At 43.5% G+C, this 16,016-nt stretch overlaps 1 protein-coding gene across 2 annotated transcripts in view; it reads left to right on the top strand.

The window, feature by feature from the left end:
• The window catches only part of Adamts18 (ADAM metallopeptidase with thrombospondin type 1 motif 18), a 149,490-nt gene that overhangs the window by 131,464 nt on the left and 2,010 nt on the right, over nt 1-16,016 (top strand). For both annotated transcript variants that reach the window (XM_021170371.1, XM_021170369.2), the window contains 6 exons: nt 2,263-2,404; nt 3,466-3,592; nt 6,903-7,107; nt 9,609-9,791; nt 11,344-11,550; nt 13,397-13,544. In XM_021170371.1, the coding sequence (XP_021026030.1) occupies nt 2,263-2,404; nt 3,466-3,592; nt 6,903-7,107; nt 9,609-9,791; nt 11,344-11,550; nt 13,397-13,544 (1,012 nt within the window). The remainder of the gene's footprint in view (nt 1-2,262; nt 2,405-3,465; nt 3,593-6,902; nt 7,108-9,608; nt 9,792-11,343; nt 11,551-13,396; nt 13,545-16,016) is intronic.

The following is a 16,016-nucleotide window of genomic DNA, read 5'->3' as shown; positions in this document are numbered from 1 at the left end:
CACACATACATACACATTTCCATATACACACATATATACACACACATTTCCATACACACAATCATACACTCATACAGACAGACATGCACACAGGCCAACCTGGTCCAGACAGTCCCTCACTGAGACTCTCTTTGCAGGGGATTCTGGGTTGGGTTGAGTACACAAAACAAAACCATCATAGTTTCTGAATATAGATCTGCTCTTCTAATTCTAGTTTGACTGTGACTTGCCTGAATCTACTTAATCTGACACCAGAAGATAGCAGAAACACAGAAAGAAAGGCCAAACAAGGAGAGCAGGGCATTTTTATTGGCAGCTGGTGAGAATCTGAGTTAGTTCATGCTAATGGTTCTTCCCGTTGTGTGGAGTCTCAGCTTCATTTCTGACAAAGTGTAGTGATGGGGGTAATACAGAACCAGCTGTTGACGTGACTCTGTCTAGAAGACTCCATGATTGGTTTGGTTGTACTACCACATGATACTCGCACCATGCTCCCTTCAGTGGTAGACAATCCTTCTGGAGACATGTAAGCTACCAGCAATATGAAACCCTTGTGGTAGCATGCCAAAGACCAGTGTGGCACAGCGGTACAGTACCACCCAAGCCAACTTTAATTGAGGTGGGATCGCAACAGACAGAGACCAGGGGTTCCTATTTTTAACTGGCTGTAGCCTTTGCCTCTGGAGTGTGCGTGCCCAGTTCTGGTGGTGAAGAATTTTCCACAAGACTCACGGGGTAGAAGAAAACCAGTTATTTATATTCATGAATTGAGCTTGAGAGAGAGAGAGAAAAATGGGAATGGCTTAAGAGAGAGGACACCCAGAGAGTGTTTGCCCACATCAAAAAGAAGATTAGAGATGGCATTGGAAAAGCACAGTCTTTCTTTCTTTCTTTCTTTCTTTCTTTCTTTCTTTCTTTCTTTCTTTCTTTCTTTCTTTCTTCTCTTCTTTTTTTTGCAGATTTTATTTAAATCTAGTCATTTGCGTGATCTTGCACATATATTCTTTTAATGGAGAAAAAAAGAAAGCATTGTAGAGTTGTTAGAGGGATGTTCTGAGATATTATACAGAAAACGCTGGCAGAACACCTGATCACAAAGGAGACCCACAGGCCACAGCTCGCCAGGCAGCATATGTATGGGGTCAGATTAGCCCTGAGTCCTGGCCCAGATTTTAGATTAAATCCCTCATACTACATACTATATTGACTCTATTGGGATTTACTTTATCTAGATATGTGTGACTGTGTTTGTATGTGTGTGTGTGTTTGTGTGCATGTCTGTGTCTTTGCCTGTGCATTTATGTGTTTGTACACACAAATGCAGGTGCCTGAAGAGGCCAGACGTGTATATTGATTCCCTTGAAGCTGTAGTTAGTTACAGGCGGTTATGAGCCACCCAGCAAGGACGCTGGGGACTGAATCAGGGTTTTGTGCAAAGGTGACATATGTTTATAACCACTAAGCCATCTATCCAGTCCATGTGACCGTTCCATTTAGATATCGTATGTAGATACTTTCTCTTTGCAAACCATCTTAGAAGATTCTATCGGAACCCTACGTGGACTGTACAGTAGGGACAGGTAACTCAGACTAGGATATACTATAATTTGAAGGCCTGCTTATTCTGTGCTGGGCTTCAATCATAAAGGTTTATAGGTCAGTTTATAATCAGTATAGAGACATTCTCATTGAGTCTAACTATTCCCCATGCAACACTAATGTGTGTGTGTTGCTTAAGATTGAGACCCAATGATATGACATTTCTTGACTATATTATTTGTTTGTGTGTGTGTTTGTGTGTGTGTATGTGTGCACATGTATGTACACACACTCTCATGTGGGTGTGAGCAGTGGAGGTCCAAGGATACTTTGTCGATTTTGTTCTCTCCTTCTACCATCTTGCATCTCCCAGGGATGCATTTAGGCCGTCAAGATCACGCCTGCAGCTGCTGAGCCATCCTGCTGATGCATTAGCCTTCATTGTAAAGGCTCATTTGCTTTATCAATATTGATACCTTTACTTTTATGTGATTACAGAAAGCACCAAATTGGGTTTCTCAGCATCTATCTACTCCAGTTTTGATCCTAGCAAGTCTAATAGTTTAAACTGTCACAGGAAGCCTTTTAAAAAAAATTATCATGTAACATTCTTGAGACCAAGAGATGACCTGACTTTAGGACCAAAATGACATATATCTTTAAAATGGTCAACAAGATTTCTGCAGTCTGGCTGGTATGCTGACCTCTTCTCACCTTATGCAGATTCTGACACAAGGCAAGAATCCGGGGATCACTTGGAAGTATGCACTTCCCAAGGTCGTGAATGTAACTCAGCCAGCCACCAAGAGATACCACCACACCTGGCGCACAGTACAGTCTGACTGCTCAGTCACCTGCGGTGGAGGTAACTTCCTGCTCTGCTTCCCAGATCATCCCTGCTTACAGGTTTGATCCCGGCTATGGAAGGACACCATGAACTCTCGGGAACTGCAGGGCACTTTAGATCCATGTCTCTAGGAAACAAAATTATTTGGCTGAGAAATGCAGCTGATTGTCAATCATAAAAGGAGAGTGACGTTTGAATCATGTCTCAGATGCTGTTTCAAGGGGGAAAAAAAAACATATAAATGAAAAACAAGGAACAATTCAAAGTCAAGCCATGCTCCCTATCTGGAGGCTAAACATGAGTATTTACAAAGAAATGTGTGCCTCTGGTGGGGAATTTTAAATACTGGGGACCAATCCATATGGTCCCGCTAAAAGAAATATTTACACAGACCAGTCATAAGCTGGTAGGTATGAATGGATATTCAGAGTTTAACCTTTTACCTACATTTCCATCACCTCATGGTGAAGTAGCATATTAGGGTTTTCACATATACCTCACTAGTGGCTTAATTATTACGTATGGAAGTGTTTTGCCGATCTGTATGTATGTGTCCTACATGTGGCAGTGTCCACAGAGGGCAGGAGAGGACACCAGAACTGTCTGGAACTGGCCTGTAGATGGCCTTGCAGAGCTGCTGTATGGATGCTGGGAATCAAACCCTCTAGAGGCAAGAGAAAGATAACCGCTAAGCCATCTCTCCGGTATCTCACTACTGTTTTATTGATATAAATACTTTCCATTTAGACCTATACAATTTATGTCCAAGATTCCTGGCACATTTTATTTTATAGTTACTCTGCTTCAAATAGTATCTATCACTTGATGGTTCTAGAGTCCATTTGAAAATTAAAAGCATATATTAAAATTACTAAAGTATAAAATCTATTATTATCTTGGGGAATAAATGGAATTCCAATGGGTTGAAATTGTATCCAAGGGAACCATTTTCACAAAATATGTGGATTCCATGTCTTAAGTAGGATACCAGAATGCTGATTGACCCCAAACTAAGCTGGGAAACTAAATTAAATGGGTTGTCTGTGTGCCTCGCTGTGTAACTTCTGGTGTCTTACTAGGTTACATAAGCATCAAGGCCATTTGCTTGCGAGATCAAAACACCCAAGTCAATTCCTCATTCTGCAGTGTAAGAACCAAGCCAGCAACAGAGCCCAAGATATGCAACGCTTTCTCCTGCCCAGCCTAGTAAGTTGTCTGCAAATGTCTCCTTGCTTGTATGTGTTCTCCCACAACTTGGTTACTGGTAAGACATAATGAAAAGCCCCCTGCCTATACTTTCAGTTGGAAGGGATTCAAATATAAACACAATATTTAAAAAAAAAATCCGGAAAAGAGAAACAGCTGAAGTTGGATCACGAGACCTAAAAATATGAATTAGACATATTAGATACTTATGTTTTGATCTGGAAGCTTGATGTATAAAGACGGCTTTTCTTCCCCCAGCAATAGTAAGAGTTGGACCCAGGGTCTCATGCTTACCAAGCAAGTGCTCAATAACTGATCCATAGCCACAGACTCCCCCCACATTTTAACTTTTGAAGAGACCATCCTCTTTCCAGAGTAGAATCAAGCAGATATTTAACTGACACACAATCCTGTATTAGTTCAAGGTGGGTGTTGCCTAACTTTTACATAGGTCATCCAAGAACGCAGAATGACAGTAATGAAGCCCAGGAAATCAAAGATACAAACTGCGCAGTAGTCACATGCAAGCTGGAGAGGTGAAGGCCAAGTGGTGACTCCCCCATGGATGCCTGTCCCTCCGGGGGCCACACAAGGGGTGGCGTGGGGTGTGTTCTCACACTCATTTTAGCCATGTTACTGCTGGAAGATGAATCTAAGTAATCTTCCCAGCCAACTGGAGTCCTTCTTAGCTGATTTATCTTAAACCAAATATATTTCTATAAAGCAGTGGTGAAGTCATCAGGGTCGCACACATCATTTTAGTAAGTGACACGGTGTTGTGTGTGTGTGTGTGTGCTTCCACATGTGTATGCATATATATAATATTTCATTTTCCTATAATTATTTGTGGTTTCAAATACCCAACAATCCTGCAAGCCCAGTTTCTCTCAGATTCTGAAGCTAATTATGTCTACAAAGAGAAGAGGGCATGGGGAGAGGGCTTCTGTAGACTTTCCTTTTTTTCCATGATGCATTTAACAGAAAATGTTCTTGACTATCCTGAGTTTATCTGTTCTTTAGGGGAACTGGGTATAGTATATGTACTAATGTATACATACAGAATCATAACACTGGTTGGCAAGATGATATATTCCTCCTATCACCAGTTAGACCACCTAGCAAAAGAAACGGACTCTTTGACACATATCTCTATGCAAGGAGCATGCTAAACTAGAACTTCGAGTTCTAGAACATCTAGAACTTCTGGAGTCCACTGAAAGCTGTGTGCTGTTCTGGGAAGAACAAGCTTGTTGTCTGGAATCAGATCAACCCCTTTCAGGGTCTGCAGAGGGAAGCTGGTGTCACAGGTGGGCTCCTCTGCCCTCCCTCTCTCTGTTCTCTGCCCTTGCTCAGTGTCAATACATTCAATTAGGAGACTTGCTCTTCTCCAAGCATAGATTAGAAAGGTGGCTCTGGACTCTGAGAAGCTTGGGGACAAGGGAACCACCTGATCAGATTCTGTTACTTTTTCTGCATGAAGCATATCATCAGTACTCACTGTACATCAGGCTCTGAGCTGAGCATTGTGGTATAGGGGGTGACAGGATATGGTCCCAGTCATCAGCAACAACCTTCCATGGGAGAACGGAAATGATGGATCAGCACAAAGGACTGAGATGCAAAGCCCTGTGCTGTAAAACGCTAGGTATTAGGCAGTAAGAGATGAAATGGACAACATGAAGTCTGTGCCTTCGGTAGAAGTAGATTACAATGAAGTCAGTTGAAGATGTAGCCTGGGAGCCAATCACAGGAGGCCAGGTGTGCCACCCAAAAGTCCCTGTGCGATGTTCTTCTCAATGCATGTGCAATCCATCCTATTTCCCACAAAAGGCAAGAATTTGAGTTTAACAGAAAAAAATACAATTCATGTAGGCAAATGGTGAAACTAGCAATTTCATACTATTTTTAAAAAATATTGTAAGGTACAAAAATTATATAAATAAGAGGAATTATTTTATTAGATACATTGTCGGTGACTTAAAAACAGGATGGTGTGGATTTTCTGCTTGACTCTGTAGACTGAAGATGTGTCACAGTATCTTAGTTAGGGTTTTACTCCTGTGAACAGACACCATGACCAAGGCAACTCTTATAAGGACAGCATTTAAATGGGGCTGGCTTGCAGGTTCAGAGGTTCAGTCCATTATCATCAAGGCAGGAACATGGTAGCCCCAGGCAGGCATGGTGCAGAAGGATCTGAGAGTTCTACATCTTGTTCTGAAGGCAAACAGGAGACGACTGGCTTCCAGGCAGCTAGGATGAGGGTCTTAAAGCCCATGCCCACAGTGACCCACTTCCTCCAACAAGGCGATACCTCCAAATAGTGCCACTCCCTGGGCCAAGAATATTCAAACCAGTACAGGTGAAAGCCAGACAAAGGGAAGAAATACGATTAAGGGAGGTAATGAAATTGTAGAAGTCTAAACACAGCACAGTGAGCTACTGATTTGGTCTTCTTTTCTAAAAATAATCAGTACTTGCATATCCATATCCAAGGTAACTTGTAGTCATCATCACTGCAAGTCAGATGTGTAGCAGCCATATCTACTGGCTCTTTTTAATATCTGTTTCAATCAGTCAGAAGGAAGTCTTGAAAAGGAGCCATTGTTCCCATAGATGGGCATCTATGCATTACGACTTAAGATAGTTCTGGAAAACCTTATCTGGCCATCTTTAAATAAATAAGTGACGTGAGGCGAGATCTCTGCCCCATCAGTAAGTTGGTAAGGCCAACTAGAAAAGGCATGTGAGGAGCTGCTCACGTAGAACGAGCTTCCCAGAGTCTCCTCCTCTGAAGTGTTGCCTCTCCCACTCACCCCTCCTTCTGCTTACACTTCCATTAGCCTTGAGGTTGTACTTTGGTCAATCTGGGTCACTGCTTATCAGCCAGCCTTGTCTTGATGCGCATATCCATGGCTTCACTGTGTAGTAGGGCTGCCTTATGGGAAGACTGCGACCTCACTCATCTTTCCAACCCCAGAGGGTAGGTCCCTGACACATAGTTAAAAGCTCGGTCAATTTGCTTGGATGAACTGCTCAGAGAACAGAATATATTGCTAGGCTAGGATGCGTATTTTGTTTTCCAGAACCTCGTGATGATTAAATGTGCCTCCTTACAGCATGCCTGCTATCCCAATGGGTGTCTGATCCAACAGCCATGAAAGAACAGTTAGTGGGCTGGGCGTGGCCCCGATTGGTTATAAAAAGGATCAGAGGCCTTTCCTAGGTGGTTAAGTCTTCCCCAATAGCTGCTTGAGTGGTACTATCAAGCCTTGACTCTACAGGAAGTAATTTTGGTCCCCTCTGAAAGTTGGTTGCCAGGGGAGTGGAGCACATGCAGCAAGTCCTGTGCCGGCGGCCAGCAGAGCCGCAAGATCCGGTGTGTGCAGAAGAAGCCCTTCCAGAAAGAGGAGGCGGTGCTGCATTCCCTCTGTCCAGTGAGCACGCCTACTCAGGTTCAAGTCTGCAACAGCCATGCCTGCCCTCCAGAGTGGAGCCCCAGCCCCTGGTCTCAGGTAACTAGTACTGGTCTCAGGTAACTAGTACTGCTTTGGAAGCACTGGTTTTGGTCTACACGAACAACCAAGTGGTGGAAGTACAGGTGACTTTGCAGCCGGTGGCAGCAATGTGCATCTTCATGGTGAGTTAATAAGGCAGTGCCTGGGAATCTTCATGTCAGCCAGTACCAATTTAGTGGGTCTTATCTGGCTGGAAGTCTTGGACCTCTTATACCAGAGCTAAGGCTCTTCCTTAGTAGTCCAGAAATTAGCATGGAGACTATTTAGGGCAGCCTATGAATACAGATAGAAGGGGATTGGCGTTCAGTCCTGGCTACTAGAGATATGGATCCATGAGTAAGGCACTTGCCACCAGGCCCAGCACATGAGAACAAACTCCGGTACCCACACAATTCCTGGAAGTTATCAACTGACCTCTATGCATACAGAATTAATTAATTAATTAATTAATTAATTAATAAGAGGGGACACAGAGAACAAGATAAAGGAAAAAGATGTGATTTTTGCTTCAGTGGCAATGACATAGAGCTAAAAGAATACATAAGAAATGGCACCCGGTTTGCAGTTGTCATGAGGCATAGATAGCATCAGTGGGGCAGAAGAGGCAAAGGGTAGGAATTGCCTACTCTGCGCACCTCATAAATGTCCTGTAAAGCAGATATCTTCTTCTGGGAGCATGTTCAGAGACGTGCTTGGAAGTGAATGGGCCCTACTGGCATCTAGAACACAGAGGCAAACATCCTCTGGGGCCCAGAGAGGTCCCCACAACACAGGACAAGTACCAGGACTTCCCTACCTTCAGCACCTCATCTTAGCCTGTGTAGATGGCTAAGGTGCGATAAGTGTGGGATAAGGCATGCACCATGATGCTAGTTAGTGGCAAATGGCCCCTCATCTGCTGTGCTTTTCCTTAAATTCTGTTCTCTCCCAAAGGAAGTGTATTTCTTACCAAGTTTAACAATGCACCACCAAATTCCCCAGAAGAGACTAGGGGAAGATTTTTAATCAAAGTAAGACTGTACTTTATAGGGAACAAGGATCTAAGAGTAGGTGGGAATATATTGAACATAAGAATGGACCCATGCAAAAAAGAGGACAACATTTGTTTATAGTGTGGAGTAAATCTTAGTAGAATGTGGTGTGGAATCAATGTTTCTTTTCAATTGAGAATTGCAAATGGAGGAGGGCTGATGGAGCCACTTGTGTATGATGGGCATGGACCAACCTAAATGGGTGCTGCAGAGTGTCCAGCACATCTTAAAGTACTCAAGCTTTCACATGGAAATACTTTGAATGGTTTGCTCTTTTTAAAGTTGAATTGGAAAGACCAGACCTGCCTTGAGTAGTTTCAGGATGAACATGAAACAGAATTCATTTCCCCAAGCAGTTCAGCTCTTAGACACAGGTCACGGCAACAAATCAATTTCTTTTTCAACCAATGGATATAGTTTGCTCTTCTGAAAATATTGCAAACAAAATTAAGATTTTATTAACTGCTCAGAAATTATACATGAGAGAGCAGTGATAGGTTCCATGGCTCAGGTTTCCAACTCACTTATCAGCTCCTGTTTCTTAACAGCTAACTACCTGGGCTTCAATCCTCAAGTGTTTCCTTTGAAGAGGATGATAGCAATGAACTCAGAAAGTTGATGGACAGTTGTATGATACGTGGGCCAATTTGTAAACCAAAATCTATCATGCTGCATGTATTGCAAAGTTCCAGCTGTCACAGGATGTACTAACCATGAGATGAATGAGAATTTACAGTGGTCCCTAAGCCCATGTAGGACTCTGCCCCAGCCTATTATTTAGGTACCAGAGGCCACATCTCATTTGGACTGAGAGAAAAAGAGGACCCCAAAGATCAACACAGTGTTAGAGCCCTCCAAGACAGTCCTTGTGTGGAACCAGTTTTCTAAGAGATCATGAAAAGTTTTTAGCTGCTCCAGGGAAATTTTTTGCCATCTTATCTGGTTTACAGAATTCTCAGGAAAGTCAAAATAGAAAGTTCTTAGAAGAAAATAAGTAAACTTCCCAGGGTAGCGATTTAGATTATGCAAAGTTCTTCAGAAATATTTGATAAGTGCATGGATCCTTTGTCTGGTAGTAAGTGCCATGCCCCATGCCCAGGGCAAGTTCTTAGGAATAAGAATTTTGCTCTTCTTGACACTGTCATTCACATCCTCACTGAGTGCGTGTACATATTTCTACTGTGCATTCTGTGCTGGCACAGTAATATTCCTTAGACAAATTCCCATGCCAAATAGAGGAAGACAAGTTCTGGTACAACATATCCTGTGCCTGAAAACAAAACAACAAAAAAACCTTTGCAATGATGAGTTTAGTTCATCTTCAGACTGCTAGACTCATCTAGCATCCTCGGGTACTCAGATGTTTCAAGAGGAAGCTAAATATTCCATTACTATATTCTCAGTGTTTATTCAACTGAAATCCATCTGAAATGGGCGCAAATGGCATCTCTTCTCCTTCTTCTCAAGTGTTCCAAGACCTGTGGACGAGGAGTGAGGAGGCGTGAGGTCCTTTGTAAAAGCCCTGCAGCAGAGACACTTCCCGAGAGCCTGTGCTCCAGCAGCACCAGACCCGAGGCACAGGAGGGCTGTGTGCTGGGACGGTGCCCCAAAAACAACAGGCTCCAGTGGATTGCCTCTGCATGGAGTGAGGTATGAGTTTAGGCACATAACTGGGGGCGGGGGGTGTTTTTATAATTGCTTCCTCTCTCACCCACACTCACATGGCTCTTTTCTGTGCATACATGTGCCAGGTGCTTATCTATTGCTGTTTCTTATTTGTTTCCATGGTTACAAAACGTAAAGAGATGATTGCTTGTGTTCCATGTGCTTTATCAAATTCTCACTTAACCCAGTGCAGGAGCCCAATGCATGTGGTAGCAGCACCCATGTTTAATGTGGATCTTCCCACCTCATTACAACCACTCTGGAAACTCCACGTTGCTAGGTTGTTTTAAATCTAGTTTCTAAACCTGACAGTGAGCATTACCTACTGTAAGGAGCTTGGCGGCCACACATCTGTTCCTACAATGTACTTGTGCTCTTACGTATTAAGCACTGGCCGCATCGTGAATGCAATCCTACAGCACCCCTGTCTTCTCTCCATCATTTTATAGAAGCATTCATTACTGTAAAATAGCCAAATGAAAAATGTGCCCTCTTTGCTACCAGCCATCAATATGCACCATGCAGGTAACATTGAGCTAGCTCCTGCTTCTTCATCTTTACAATGGAGCTAACATATCACCGTCATATTTTATAATATTTATACTGATGTATCGAAATGTTCACTTTATGAAGACCCTGTACACTGCCTAATAGTTTGAAACAGTCTGTTCTCTTTCAGATTTCTCTCTTTCCCTCCCTGGTGTAACACACGGTTAGAATAGATCTAACTGCTGGGATAATAGCTGTTGTGCAGTGTGTAGTGCATCGCCAGTCAATAAAAAGCCGAGAGCCTATTAGCAAAAGGCAAGAAATAAAAGAAGGGAGTTCTAGGAGAAAGATAGGAACTCTGGGAGATAATCAGAGGCAGGTGATTCACCCAGACTCTGTGGAAGTTGGACCCATAAAACTGAGGAGAGGTAACTAGCCTGGTGGCAGACATAGAATAGTTTAAACGGGTTGTGTAAGTTATGAGTTAATGACCAAAGCTTATAGCCTATATATTTGTACATAAAAAAGCCTCTGAGTCATTATTTGGGAACTGGGACATGTGGTGTGGAGAAGCACGAGGTGACATCTAACCAAGGTGCACACAGATAAATATAAAGGTAGGCAATTATTCGATCTAAAATGGTTCTGACTCGATCATTTTCATTCCATGGCTCAAACTCTCCACTCCTCAGAGAGGTCTCAAGTAGTCTTCTCTACTCCAGTACAAACCCAGCTCCAAGGATGGAGGCTGGGGCAAAATCAAGAGTATTTTAAATTATTACAAGATAATATACAGGGCCTTGACAAAGTGAGTAAACCAGTGACCTCAGCCTCATGCATCCATGTGGTTGGTACCTCATCCTTCCTGATCAACAGGGATCTCTCTTCGTAACTCAGAGAAAAATCACTTCAATGCTCCACCCTTTGATTTCCTCCTCTGTAAGTGGAGGGACTTGACTGCTGTATCATGTCATTGACACTGCGTGGCTATGCAGCTCAGCAGATTTGATGTGGTGTGCTCTCTGATACCACCTTTCTGGGCTCCTAGTGTTCTGCAACCTGTGGCTTGGGTGTGAGGAAGAGAGAACTGAAGTGCGTCGAGAAGCTCTTGCAGGGGAAACTAGTAGCATTCCCAGAGCGGAGATGCCGCAACATTAAGAAGCCAAGCCTGGAACTGGAAGAAACCTGCAACCAAAGGACTTGCCCAGTGTACAGCATGGCGGTGGCGAGCTGGTATTCATCACCATGGCAACAGGTTGGTGCATGCAATTTAGGAGGCAGATGGTCAAGTGAGATGGAGCAGAGGGGTATTGTCCTTAGCCCATCAACCGCTGTCCCACTGTGTAGAGTTGAGATGGTTGGCATCATTTGAACTATCCCACCCTCTCTCTATGAGCCTGGGCAGGTACCACAGTCTAGCAACCATAATTTTAGACCTAGAAAATTGGAAAAAATAAATAAAGCATTGAATAGAAAGCCTGTGACAGTGTGCTCACAGCAACTGCTAATTGCTGCCATTTGAAACCATCACTTCGGGGATGGTGCTTTTACCGGGACTTCCTGGCTGCTAGAGCAACATGTTTCCAAAGGACATACCCTAAATTTTGCCAGCCCCTGCCTGTGCTGTGTTCATGGTCTACATGTACTTTCTCATTCCACAGTTGCATCATTTCTTGTGTTCACCATTATTGTCACAATTGTGTGGACAAGGAAGGTAAGGTAAGGGCAAGAATGTTCGGCCATCAGCTGATAGAGCTGATATTTTCTTGGGGTCACTAGTTGGGTTCCATAAGAACTGGAAGCTATGTTGAGGTCCTTGAGATATCGAGACTGCAGCACTCACTAATATAACTGAAGCTGCTCACCACACCCTGGTGGCACCTGTGTATAACATTGAAAGGTACAAAGTGGGACCTGAGAATTAATCACCAATATAAGGGGATTGAATATGTCTAATCGACTGGGCATGGTAAAAATACACACACACACACACACACACACACACACACACACACACACAGAGTCATAGGCTTCTTAAATTTTGTAATTTTATTTAACCTTTACAAATTCTTTTTTATGGTTTGTGAAACACACTACTACATGTAATTAATATAAAGACATTTTTACACAGGGGAATCATATGCTTTTATCTGAACAAGTAAATATAGTCAGAAGTCAGCCAACAAATACCAGGAAGCCAGATGTTTCCCACCTCAGGCACCTGTTTTTGTATAATAAAGGCTGACTTTACACCTAAATGCTTATCATATATATATATATATATATATATATATATATATATATATATATATATAGAGAGAGAGAGAGAGAGAGAGAGAGAGAGTCAGACAATTTGGTGGAAATCATACGTCTGTATTTGAATGTTGGGATAATCCCTAACTGCATCCTCTTTCCTCCCAAACACCAGGCCACAGAGCAGTATTTGTACGAAATGAGGCTGTCAGCTGCCTGCAGTCCATTATAAAGCAACAGAGCAATGATCTATTGACAGTGTTGCTCCTCCCCCAGTATATCCTTGTCTGTCCTTCAGCTGAAGATCCATCAATTCTTCCTGTTGAGGACAAAAAGAAACTCGGATTCTTTTTAATTGGACAGTAAAAATCCCTGGCTGTTAGGTACCATGCTACCTCAAAACCTGACTGAGCACCATCCCAAAGTGTATGTCCTTTATGGTCCCTGTTTCAAACTAACCCCATCCATTCTGGCATCTGACTGAGGTTGCCTGGTTTTCTGGGACTCCATCCCTGGTCATGTCTGGATTTGTTTCTGAGTTTTTAAGGCATTTCTGGAGCCTACCTCCTGACGAACCCCTTAACCGGGGACACACACTCTCGGGTGATACAATAGCCTTTGTTCAAGTTTTTTTCTGATAGACCACACAGCTCACACTGGGCTGAATAGACTTGGTCTGCATGCCTAGACCTGGCTGCAGGCATCTGCAGGCATCTTGGTCCTGAATATTGTGCTTCTGTCTGTTTGATGCCATCGACCTCAGAAAGGATGCTGCACATCTGAACTCCCTTCTCTCTCTCTCTCTCTCTCTCTCTCTCTCTCTCTCTCTCTCTCTCTCTCCTTGGCAGTGCACAGTAACCTGCGGGGGAGGGGTCCAGACTCGCTCTGTCCACTGCATGCAGCAAGGCCGGCCTTCCTCAAGCTGTCTGCTCCAACAGAAGCCCCTGGTGCTCAGAGCCTGTAACACCAACTTCTGTCCAGCTCCCGAAAAGAGAGGTAAGGGACCCTTTGCCCCATTACCTTCACCAGTTTGAAGAAATCTCTCCCACAGCTCATTACAGTTGGCTGTGCAGCTCGTACCTTGCACAATTCTATGGCACCCTGACCCCAATCAGCATCCACGGGACTGCGTGCTTACCCTTGTGCAAGCCCAACTTTAGGGCAGTTCTGGTCAACACCATATTGTTTGCATGATCTGAAGGCAGCAGTTCTCTCGGTAAAGTCTTTCAGTGATTCGATCTCGGGTCATATCACCACTCTTCCTTTTTAAGACAAAATATCTGGGGTGTGAGATGTAGCTCAGCTGGTGGCATGCGTGCCTAGCATGCACAAATCCCTGTGTTCCATTCCAGCATGACAGAAAACTAGGCATAACTGTTCACACCCGTAATTCTAGTCTTTAAGAGGTGAAGTCAGGAGGATTGGAGTCATCCTTGGCTACATAGTAAGTCTGAGACCAGCCTGGGCTACATGAGACCCTCCCTCAAAAAAGGTTATATTTGCACTGGTTAGCAAAAATTAAGGTAAACAAAATTTCCCCCGAAGGAGCTCACATTTCCACTGGCAAGACAGGGAACTTACAACCCATTAAAATGGTGGTGTTCTTAATTGGTTCAAGTGCAGGGCAGAGGGTGTTGATGGGTAATTCAGAGGCATGCTTAGAAATCTAAGCCATTTTACAGTAGTCCAGCAAAACACTGGGACATATCGGTCAGTCAGATCAGAGTCTTTCTGTTGCACACGACTGCTGGGATTTCTTTTCTGTTTCACCCAATCACCTGTTTTCCAAGCCTGCCGAATCTCTCAGCCTACTTGTCCAATCTGTGGTGAATAATAAATACTTGGTGCTGTCAGTCAGTCCCTCCCTCTGCCCTGCCTGTCCTCCTGCATCACTTCCTGTCTCAGCTGCAGTTGATTGGCGGCTCAGGACATCAGTATTCTTTCTTCTTTTTTTCCTACCTTAGCCTGAGTGACTGTAGGATATAGAAGCTGCTGAAACGGGATCATCTGTAACCGATACTGGGATTCTACTTGGAGGAGATTTAGTATTTTAGAGTGATAGGGAACATTCTGCCAGATCCCATCTCCACCCTGTCAATAGCCTGTAGTCAGACTGCCCTAGAAGAAAATGTGACCCCTTAGTACTCTGGCTAGTCCTGGGAGCACCTCTCAGACAGGCACGTGAGAGGCAAAATCATGCTAGTGTTGTTTTGCTAGCATCTGATACTTCCCTGGCTCACAAAGGCCACTAAGTATGCAGTAAATGAGCCATGGTATGTACGGTGAGTCTGTTCATATCAAGGTCACTAAGAACTTACCTTGTATCCCCAGGACGCCCATTGTGTAAAAGAACATAGCAAGCAGGGTCCTATTCTGAAGCTATTAATGACTACAGAGCCTTGTGGGAGACACCACAACAAATACCCACATTGAGAAAGAGATGGGGAAACTGGCTTGACAGAATGGTCAAGTCAGACGTCAGAATTGAAAGCAACTTTCAAAGAGGGCCTCTAGGAAGTAAGAAAGGCAGGCCTTGCATTTGTTTAGCAGAGGAAAAGGCAAAAACCAAGGAACAGAAAGATACTTAGAGTAGAAGCACAGTTGAGGACTGTAGAGGCACAAACCAACAGTGGCACAGGGGCCTTATCGGTCATCACAGAGACATCAGATTTAGCCAGTTAAGGAAGAAAACCATGGGGTCGGTAAGATCATGACCATGGGTCACTTGGAGTAGAATGAGAAGAGGATCTCCTCATGGTGAGGTAGCTGCTGCTATCCAAGGAGAGATGGAGGAGTTTCTAAGGAAGGTGGGATGCTGGGTAGATTTTGAAGACTTAGCCAATGGTGCTTGCTGCTTTTCAGCATGCATGGAGAGAGCCAAAGAGAGAGGGCTCTTACATCAGCCTCCACAATGTAAGCCTGGTTCATATCTCAGATACCCAGTCATTCATAACTGTTCTTATCATCAAACATTCATGAAGCAAAGAAGGGACCATACACACATAGCATGTTGACCTTTCTCACTCTGCCTTCTTGTCTACATGAAGCCCATGGCCCCAGATATATGCTTGTGTTAAAATTCCATTCTGTTCATAGGAGAGATGGCTCAGTGGTTAAAAGCACTAGATGCTCTTCCAAAGGATCAGATTCAATTCCCAGCACCCACATGACAGTTAATAATCATGAAACTCCAGTTTCAGGGAATCTGATGTCACCTTCTGGCCTCTATGAGTATTGTATGCATGTGGTGTGTAGTCACATCTAGAAAGAGCACTCACACATAATTTTAAAATGTTTTTAAAGTGAGGGGAGAGTTACCATGGTGAGGTTATTAAAAAAAAATGGTAGTACGTGCCTATAATCACAACACTTAGGAGGCAGAGGCAAAAACATACCTACAAGTTCAAAGCTATCCTGATGTATAAGGACCATCTTTCAAAAGAACACAAAGATAGGTGACCATCAAGG

Source organism: Mus caroli, chromosome 8 (genome assembly GCF_900094665.2).
Source record: "Mus caroli chromosome 8, CAROLI_EIJ_v1.1, whole genome shotgun sequence".
Classification (NCBI taxonomy): domain Eukaryota; kingdom Metazoa; phylum Chordata; class Mammalia; order Rodentia; family Muridae; genus Mus; species Mus caroli.
The sequence above is the reverse complement of the archived record's forward strand: the minus strand, read 5'-3'. Positions and strand labels throughout refer to the sequence as shown.